Source organism: Aptenodytes forsteri, unplaced genomic scaffold (assembly GCF_000699145.1).
Source record: "Aptenodytes forsteri isolate BGI_AS27 unplaced genomic scaffold, ASM69914v1 Scaffold185, whole genome shotgun sequence".
Lineage (NCBI taxonomy): Eukaryota > Metazoa > Chordata > Aves > Sphenisciformes > Spheniscidae > Aptenodytes > Aptenodytes forsteri.
This window is the reverse complement of record NW_008796214.1, coordinates 1631616-1641994: the sequence shown is the minus strand read 5'-3', so window position 1 is coordinate 1641994 and position 10379 is coordinate 1631616. Positions and strand designations below refer to the sequence as shown.

General features: G+C 38.6%; 1 protein-coding gene across 1 annotated transcript in view; it reads right to left on the bottom strand.

Annotated features, from left to right (window-relative positions):
• Nucleotides 1–2895: 2895 nt before the first annotated feature.
• Nucleotides 2896–10379, bottom strand: part of CHAC2 (ChaC cation transport regulator homolog 2) — a 14075-nt gene continuing 6591 nt past the window's right edge. Inside the window, exons 3-4 of the mRNA XM_019474425.1 lie at nt 10263–10298; nt 2896–6855 (exon numbers count right to left, since the gene is read on the bottom strand). Of these exons, the coding sequence (XP_019329970.1) occupies nt 6472–6855; nt 10263–10298 (420 nt within the window). The 3' untranslated portion in view covers nt 2896–6471. The remainder of the gene's footprint in view (nt 6856–10262; nt 10299–10379) is intronic.

Here is a 10379-nt window from a genome sequence, read left to right as displayed (position 1 = left end):
CTGTGTGGTGTTCAGCTGCCTGCCGGGTTAAACCACAACAGTTCTCTTGGTGCCCAGCGTGGGGCACAAAGGGTTGAGATAACGACAGACCTGACCAGAGCGTGTCAAGGCAAATTTGTTACAAGCATTCATTACCTTGGTTTAACAGTCGCTGGTCGCGATGTTGACTGATTTGCTCTCAAAGTTGTGGTGCTTGCTCTCAGAGTTGTGTTCTGTAACACCTTGCGTGCTGTACATGTTCCCTGTCGTGCTGTTTATCACCGCTGGGAGCTGGATCAAGGGTATCATTTTGCTGCGCTGTGTAACACTGGTTTATGAGATGATAAAATTATTGGTTGCGAGACTAACCTGGTATTTGTACTCGGCATTGCCGTCATCTCTGTACCTTGGGAGCCACCTTTTGGAAACTATTAATAATTACACTCTTTACCTTTTCTCCTTGGGGAACCAATCTATGGGGGAGGCAGGGGGACACTTTCCCCCACTCCTTCACCTTCCCTTTCTCCTTCAGGCTCTTGAGAATTTTGAATATCCTCGGGATGTTCGAACCAGCATGGTCCTATTGCTCTGTCTCCTGAACGTGGTTCAGGTCTTGTTTAACCTTAAACAACCATGCCACCGCCCTGGAACGCTATCCTGGGCCTTGAAAAGCAAGTCGTACGGCGACGTGGCACCCCAGAAAGAATTGAGTCAGACAACAGGACTCATTTCCAAAAGAACCTCATGGACACCTGGGCCAAGGAGCACGACATTGAGTGGGTACATCACTCATACATGAGAAAGATAGCTCTGGATGATGTGTCATGAATTCGGGTGGTTTGGTTTAAGACGTTTAGTTTCAGGCCGTTCTTCATCACTGTTTTGCCAGTAGAGTGATATGTGTGTGTGCACTTTCGCGTTTACATTGGGCAAAACTGGCTGAGTCCGAACTGTTTAAGTAAATGGTTTGTAATCCCTTGGTTGTCTTTTGCCCTGCTCACAAGAACAATTTCCAGATGGGGATAATACAGGTGAGATAGCTTAAAACTTTACTAAATGGCTGCATCGGGTCTAGTCAATACTTTTGAGCATTGCTGCCGCAATCTTCTTGTTTAAGGGTGTAATTTTTTTTTTTTCCTGTTAAACTGCTGCCAAAGTAGATACAGCTGTACTGGGAGAATAATTCTTCTTCCAGTTCAAGCATGTGCACAATGAGAGGAAAGTGCCAGAATACCTGCAGAGAAGAGACCTAAGTTGCAAAAGGCCAGAAAGACGCAGGCAAGACGTTTGTTTGAGACAAAGGAGGGCAACAATTAAAGGGAAGCTACTCGAATAAAAAGCCGGAGGAGCAAGGAAATTACTTTAATGTAAGAATGCTGAGGGAGCGTGAAGTTGGAATAATCAGGGCTGTACTGTAGCTGGTAATCAAAGTGAGCGTGTAGTCAATGTCCAGCTTTTGCGGAAGACTTGTTAGAGAAGCCTAATTACTTGAAAAACAGTCTCTTTCTAATTTTGTGACAATTACATACTTGGATAGTAGAAAGTCAAGATACAGGGCCCTGCTGGGGGCTTGCTATCCTGATGTCTGTTTGCATCCCCTCTTGCCAGTCAGTAGCTTGGCTGAAGGGAGTGGAAAATCGCCTCCGAAGAACTCTTTTTGTTACACAGGACAGACATGCAGAACTAGATCGGATGGGGGAGCTGTAGTATTCAGGTTTTTGCAACATCCTCAGCTCCTTGGTTTGAGTAAAGCCTGTATCCACACGCATACCAGAAAGAAGGGATGGGAAGGGATACAAATCAGAGTTCAACACGATGAACTTCAGGAAATAATGATATAAAATAGTGATATAATACTGATGGGGGATGCTGCAATCAATTTTGTAACTGTGTCGCTTCAGCTTTTAAGGGTAAGTGGTGTTCAAAGTGTTGGGTTTTTTCTGCTTGTAAGGGGTGAGTTATCCATGATATTTTGAGCAAACAAGTACTTTTTTTTTTTCTTATGCTTCTTAGCAAAATTGCCTGAAATGTTCAGACTTGTAGAGCTTCTGTTAAGACTGTATGTTTTCCTTTTTTTGTCAGTTGTTAAAGAACTGCAGTATGACATGATGTTAGTCTTGCATTTGTGGTGAAAATTGTTTTACTGAATGGGTTAGTGATTTTAAGAATTACCAAACATTGCATTCTTCTGTGCAACTAAACTGCACTGTAGTTATCTTTGTGAAGGATTTTCACCACATTTTAGTTTTTAGAAAGCCGCCTAGTTTAGAAAGAGTCTGGTCTTTATGTACCCTTGTGAAAAAGAAATTTGAGAGCGTGGAAGTGGTGATAAAGATGTAGTGATACAAAAGTAAGGAAACCATTAAAAATTCCTCTTTTTGTGTAGTGAGGGCATGACAGTTAGCTTCGTTTTGTTTTGAAAAGGTCTGTGACCCTCCAAACTTCGGTAATTAGTTTATGCATAAAGCTGTTAATCGTAACCAATGGATAAAAGTAAATCGAGGTTTATGTGTATAAAAAAAGAATTCTAAGGGTTCTCTCTTGTGTGTCTATATCTAGAGAGAGAGAGATACGCATATACCTGAATGGTCCAGCACAGTTTCCAAATTAGAACAGGTTAGGCCAGTCCCATCTGATCTTTGTTGTTTGCTCATTCATGGGAAATATGGAACAGATAAATGGTTGAAGAAGGAAAGACAGAAATCATTATTTGGCACGCTATAAAGAATCTGGTAATTACAGAATGTTTTGATTTCTCTTGTCAGTGAGTTTTCTTGCGTTAAGAAATGCAAATCTGTTTACAGAAGTTTTATGATTAAGTCAGATGACATTAATTTTGTCAACGGCGGTGAAAAAAGGTATGCAGTGTGCTTATCAAAAGCTAGACAAAAAAAATTAAGTACAATGTTGCATATTCAGGTTATAGATTCATATATTTACAGAAGATGATTGCATATTTAATGACTTGCTATCAAATGGTTAACTGATCATACGCGGGAATATCAGATATTACATAAGCTACTTTTTTATTTTAATTCACATTGTAGCACAATCAAATTAAACTGTCTTGTTGCAGTCTTTGTACAAACCTTACATTTTTTTTTCCTGTAACTTAAATTAATAAAGGACTTGTATTTGGGAGATTCCAAAATAATTTACAGCTCTATCAGCTTATGTACTGCTCAATGGTAATCCCTTTCAGCATCATAGGGAGGGTGTGTCTTGGCCAAATGCTGGGCAAGTTCCTTTTCCCACAAATGGCCTTAGAAATTCTGCTGTGCAGTCACACCAGGGAAGACCCTCGCTGCACACTACTACGTGCTGCTTCCTTCACGCAAGGAAGGACAGAGGTCCACGCCGGCAGCTTGGTGATTTGAGTCTGTGGATCCCAGGGAGTAAAATCTGACAACACAGATACGACTATTGTTTCCTCAAACACTGTTTGGAAACAAGATTAGAGGTAGCTTCGCGTGTGTGGTTGTATAATGAAACCATATCTAAAATCGCTATAATTTGTCACAAATTTAGATTTAGTTCTAACCAGCAGGAAAAAGAAATTAAGCATACATGGCATGTAAAAACTGTATGTTAATTTTTTTGTGGTGAGTAACAGATCTGAAAGCATACTGGGCGTTTGTTGGTGATTGAAGCTGTAGGAAGAGTCGTGGCTCAAATCCCGTACAGCAAAAACAAACGTGTATTTCCAGTGCTTTAATTAATTCCTAATTTCGACACAGTTTAAGACTGCATAATAGTAGCTAGCTCTTGTATATTGTTTTTCATCATTAGATCTAACAGCATTTTACAACAAGATGCAATTAAGACACACATTGATGTCCATCCTCATACGGATACACTTTAAATAAACATAACAGTTCTGGAAATTTCTTTCTCCAACACCATTAGTAAATGTGATGCATTTTTATTGTACTGAAGTTGTATGCACAAACTGGAATGTATCATTACAGATATTATTGCAAGTTTTATGAATCTGGAAAGTAAATGAACCAACAATGTCCTGAATATAATTAAAGATACAAAATGTAGAGCCATACATAATCACAATGCCCCAACACAGTGCTTAAATAATTCGAGTTTTAGAGAGGGAATCATCACTGATGTTTTTGGATCATTAGTGAGCATAAGCATCCCCTGCCCTGTTTTAAGGAACAAGGATAAGTCTTTGAGGAAAGAATTTTAAAAAATGCATAGAGTGGACATGCCATTATACATGTTTTAACTTTACTTACAGCTTGCTTAAATCTGAAGTAAGCACAAGAAAGGAAGTGCTGCTGTTGGTTGGGTTTTTTTGAGGGTACTATTCTTTTCAACACTTAAACATCCTTGAAATAAATCATACATAACGTTTTTAGTAACAGTTAAGTATCCAGTAACACTCAAGAGTTACTCTTTACGTCAAGGTGAATAAGTGCACGCGTAATGGAGCGTGTTCATTAACGTTGATTTGGGTGATGGTTATCACTGTCCCTCTTCGGTGTGTGAAGTCACTCAGCTCCAGCTTTGGGCATCTTAATGACTGTCACTACGTAGAGACACCTGGGAGTTCTGATCATACTCCTCTCTCGCTGTACAGCTGAATTAGTTGGGGTTGCTTTTCCGCTCAGTTATGTCAATCTTAAACCAGCACAGTGCAGTGGAGAATCAAGACCTTTGAAGGATAGTCCATCAGTTTGCAAGTAACTCGTGTACTAATGGAAAAATGGGGCCTCAATACATCTGATTATTTTGCTAATATGATCAGAGGATTTGCTTCTGCAGTTTAGAGTAGTCCATCAAGTGATACCCCATCATGGACTCTTAAAATAGCAGCATTCAACTATTAATAGTAAACAGTAGCTTCTAAAAACTAAATACACTTTTTTTCCTCAATGAATCAATGCTTGAGAGATGCCAGAGGCACAATAAATTTATAATCTGGTATGTAAAAAAATACAGCTTTCCTGGTTAAATATTTTAAGTAGTCTAATTATCTCAAATTTAGGTTTGAATTTTAATATCCTATTTTCTACTCATCTAGCTGCCTTTCTCAAATGTTTCCTATTAACATTCATTTATGTTCTTACTGACTTTTGTAGGTGGCCAAGTAAAATAATAGCAGCTTGTTATTTTGATAACCCTGATATTTTCAAGCAATTACAAATATAAAACAGGAAAATGTAAAGAAGAGAAAGGGACAACCTGTATAGTAGAAACATACGGGGTTTGCAATTACTGACACAAAATATAGGCTTCCAAGCTACTACTAAACACTTATACATTCTCTGTATGAGAAAATGTGACGTTACATGGTGTTCGAAATAGGACCTTTCCTATATTAACATACAAAAATATACTTTTTTAAAAGTTAACAAAAATAACTTAAATTTTTGAGAAGCAAGACAAGTCCTTGTTGGGACGGAAACCGCATTTGCTTATGTTTTGCATAAAGTAAGTCTACTAGCCTAAACTGGTGGCTTTCCAACACTCTTTGCTTGGATGTCCATACAACACACATAAGGTCACTGAAAAGAGGGTTCCTTTCTTGATTACCTTTTGTCCGTGAATCCCTGAAACAGTGGTTGAAAATTACTGGCTTAAAATCTATCCTCAGAGATTGGTAAATTTTTTAAGAGATGGGGTTACAACAGCATCTAAAGGCAAATAACAAAGATGAGAGTTTCTGAACATTCCTGCTGCATTGTGACTTCAAGTCATACTCTTAGTTAATTTTAACATTTTGGCTTTATTCTTTATATTCCTCTTAAAAAATGAAATGAGGCACTGATACGTTATGGCTTGTTTGTGTCAAAGTACCCTGTGCTTTGGTTTTCAGGGGCTTGACATAATGAGCCAAGGGAAAGAATTATTTCCTTGACAACGAAACGGTTTATCCTCTGCGTTTAAGGACAAACTAATATATAAAGGATAAGATGACTAATTCAGTGGAATAACTTAATTTCAGCAAAGTTGAACGTTGATGATATAAATGTTCTACTACGCATTTACTATGCAATTTACAACAACCACTTAACATTTATAACTTTAGCTGCACTGAGCTCCACGCCTGTGGTCTTGAATTGGAAAGAACTATCACTTAAATCAATGGGAGTTGTATCTGAATGCAGATTTTGATCTTAAAAATATTCTAAAGATTTATTTTAAACCTGAAATAATAAAAAAAAAAATAAATCTTCAAACAAAGAGAAGCTTCAGTGGTTCTCTTGAGATTTTCATGAAGATGTAGTCTTTGGATAAAAACCCAATATACCAAATTCAAACCTAAAACACTTCCCCTGCTCCCCTTTCTATAGACTCCTGAAAGAATGATTTTTGTAACAGTATGTTTTAATGACCAACTACTATTTTGAATGCAATATTAAAATAAATAAGATAGCATAGTACAGAGAAACATGCCTCCAAGTCATATACCCATTGTGCAACGAAACCATTCCTGTGAAGATGAAGCAAGATCATTAAAAGTACGAAGTTATTTTACAGACAATTTAGGTTTTGATGCTTTTCCAAGAGTTCCTTTACTAGTTTCTCTAAGGAGAAGAGATGCTCGTCTACGTCTTCTGGTACGAGATTTCTGATAGAATTAGCAAGTTCAAACAGGTATTCTGTGTTTCTTCCACTAGGACCAACTGCATTAAAAATCTGTTCAGCAATTTCTTCTAGAGGTGCTGGGCCAAGGTAGTTAGGGTTGTCACAAGTCCCAATGTACAACAATACATCAAACGGTTTTACTGACAAGTCTTTTGGATAGAAAATGACAGTTGTAGTCCTGTAGCCTCCTTTCTCTCTGAAGTCCAGGTATGCCTTTACTTCACATTCTTGTCCAGCTGGCAATCTGTAAGCAACACCCCATACACACCCCTGTTGAAGGACATAAGAAAAGAAAATCCAAGCAGTGTTCATAAAGATACTCACGAATTAATGTACTTCTATTGTATTTAGGCAAAACTCTCTTAAAAAAAATTTCTTCAATTTTCAGTCTTTTTATAGCTATTTCTCGCACTGTTTGTAGAAGGAGCCCCACATTAAAAGGGTTTTTTTTTTCTTTAGGAAATCTTCAGTCAAAATGGTAATTATGCGGATTGATCATCCCCTTTCTGGCTAACGCTGAGGCCTTTCTTACAAAACAATTTCTCATTGCAATTAAGTTTGCAGTAGTAAATAGCCTTGGCATGGGCTACTAAGGAGCTGGCAAAAAGGATACAAAGTATCTTCCTGACCTCACAAAACTTGTATCTGAAAATTAAACTTTTAAATAGTGCCAAATTCAAAATTATTTTGATCAGGTCATTTCTCTGTTTAGTTGCAGTTTCGTTTCTAAGGACCTGGGTGTCACATCTGTTACACGTACTTGGAGGGATGAGTGTGGTAATGTTACTGCGCTGAAACTGAATCAGAGAAGAAAAAGCTGAGATGAACCCTCATTTTGCACGAATAAACGTGGCATATCCAGCACCTCAGCAACACTGTTAGGATAAATTTCATTACCGTCTTTGAGAACCTGACTATTTCTTCATCCTCTTCACAGAGAGCATCTCTGAAAAAGTATTTAACTGTGGTGTGAATTAGTTGTACTCCCTTACCAAGTTTTATGTAAACAAATCAGTGAGATCTGTGTAGGGATTGATTTGCATGGGGTTTTGTTTTGAAGTAGCATAGAAAAATGATGATGGTCTGTTATCCACTAAGGGCTACATGTTGCTTCTTACGAGTGCTGTTTTAAAATAAACAGTAGTCTGTTTTGTCTGCTGGCAACATCAAATGTCAATTCTTCTGCAGCTAAGTAGGTATAGGTATCGGTGCTACAGTAATGATGACAAAGCAATTAACGTTTTGTTTTTTTCCCCCTAAAACTGGATCTTAGTATTTAGTCATGACATCAGACGATGCTGGGGTGGTGGTGTTAATTCACGAGCTTTGAATTTTGCAGTCAGACTATATACTGGTCAAAGGCATTTTATTAAAAAAAATCATGAGTCATTTTCTATTGCATCCTTTGTAGATGGTTACAGCATTTCATGTGCTGTGGCCAGGAACAGCACTAATGAGTACAAAAATGGGTTCCTTGCTTTCCCTCAGCCATCTGGGATGCGGGTTTACTCCAGCTGTCTGTAGGAAATGTGTTAGTTTTAAAAACAGCCTCTTCTGCGCGTGCTACTCTCTTGAGTTAAATCTGCCATTCAGACCTACTTTGGTGTTGACAGGAAAATATATACGGGTGTGGTGGAGATAAGGATTTAAAGCAGACACTTTACGTGCCACTGCTAGTTAATTCATTTAGTTTTCTGTATAGACGATTCCTATTTCAGATGATGGAAAATTATAATCCAGAAATCTGACAAGGGGTACGATGTTCTTCTTCTGTGTGGTTTCCTCTTAACTGGCAAAGAAATTCAGATGGAGCAAGTTAAAATAACTCTCTAAACTAGATGTTTCCAAGCTGCACTATGTGTATCACGAGTGAAAAAGGACACACAGGCTCAGCACAGAGCTGAGAGCTGGCATTGCCAGTAAAAGTACCACTGCTGTTGTCACCACAGTATTTGGTGTCTGCGTGCAGGGGAATAATTGCTGTAGTCTGCTAAGATATCTTCAAAATAAGGTTACCTTTTTAAGCTGCAGAATGAGTAACTGAAATTAAAGCAAATGACTTGTCATATCATTTGATGTTTATGTGTAAAGTGTGATTATCTGGCCCCACCAGATTCTGGAGAAAAGGGAAAAAAACCCAACCAAACAAAACTGGTTTGCTAAGGGGAAAAAAGTTTCTATGGTAACGAATAAGTTTGCTTAACAATACAAACTGAGTGACAACAAACATAAGCATTCTTTGTCTATATAGGTGTCTGTGTAACATAATGGTACCCAGCAGTACAGTAATGTGAAAAAAACCCTTACTAGAAAGGCACAGAAAATCACAATGAGAGACAGTGCATTGCATTTTGCTGGTTTTGCTAACTGCAAAAAACAGTTGAAGTTTTCGATTACTGCTAAACTTACCTCTCTTTGTGGCTGCTATTTCAGGGAAATAGATCGGTAAGCCAGCAATATCATAATTGTATAGATAAGCAACTGTAAATAAAAACTAACTACTACCAAAATAGCCATCCTCCGGGTCTTACGGCCTTGTGTCGTGTGCCCTTGCTTTCCCTCTGCTTCCATGCCATCCTTTCTTCCCTCCCACCCCTCTGGAGGCACTAGTACCTGCAGGGATTCGCTCTCCTGGAGCGGTGTGAAGCTGGATGGACACGACCATCGCAGCCGTCCCCAGGAAGGCGCCAGAATAGAGCGCGCTGCTGGATGTGGGGGGCCCGCAGGATCAGCAGGGAGTGGGAAAGCAATCGCATCCAAGGTGTATCCTGCAATAGCCTCCCCTGGGCTTCCCCAGCCTAGCTCAATGCTTTTGTCCTAGCTGGTGAGCAGTCCAACCGAGAGCTCTCTAGTGGGTAAGATCCCTAAAAAAAAAATGCGGGTAGTTGTGAGAGAGCTTCTTCACTATCAAACAGAATTAGAAATGGGTGAAATGTAAGTCTACTTTTACAAGCAGAAGAATCTTGATTTTTCCTACAGCTTATGTGACGGTAAGCCTAGGCCTTGTTTCACCTCCCCTCCCTCCCCAGCCCGCGCACTCCCCTTGCAAACACTTCCATTGCACCGCCTAAGTGAGACTTAGGGAAAAAGTCGGAAGATAAGCAAGAATGGTAGACTCGGGCCAATGACCGTTTTCTCTAAACAGGAGCTAATTTCACAATATTCCATCGAAACCAAAAGCACAGTTGTGGCATTTAATTCCTTAAGCATTTTATCTGTGTAGCAAAAAATAAAGCAAGGGTATCTCCTTTTTTATCACTGCAATGTAATCTTGATTTGTTTCAGTTTTTATTTTGGGAGGGCAAGATTACAGTTCTGACACGACATCTGGGGTCTACTATTGGCGTATTGTCAGCACTATACATACGCTGAAAGTAAAATTCTGCACCTTATAACTGGATAGCTGAAGTGACTATTCCGGAAAATACTTTAAAATACACCTTTGGTAATAACAGACCCAAACTACTGCCAGTTTCTTAGTTTAGATTGATTGATTTATTTGAAACAATCGAGTCATTGGTGTAACTCCAAGAAATTTTGAGAGAACTTTTCATTGCACTAAAGATAACTCAATTATTTGCTTGTAGAGAAGCAAAAATTAATAGAGACTTACTACACAGGCTGGGAATGCAACAGGACATTCTGTACACTACAGAGACAGAACAGGAGTACTATACCTCAGGATCTTCAACCAGAGTCACAACTCTTCCAGGCTAAAATAAAAATAAAAAAAAAAAAAAAATCATAGTTCAGTTAGAGAATTTTATCCTAAATCATGATCAAAAACAAAAAAA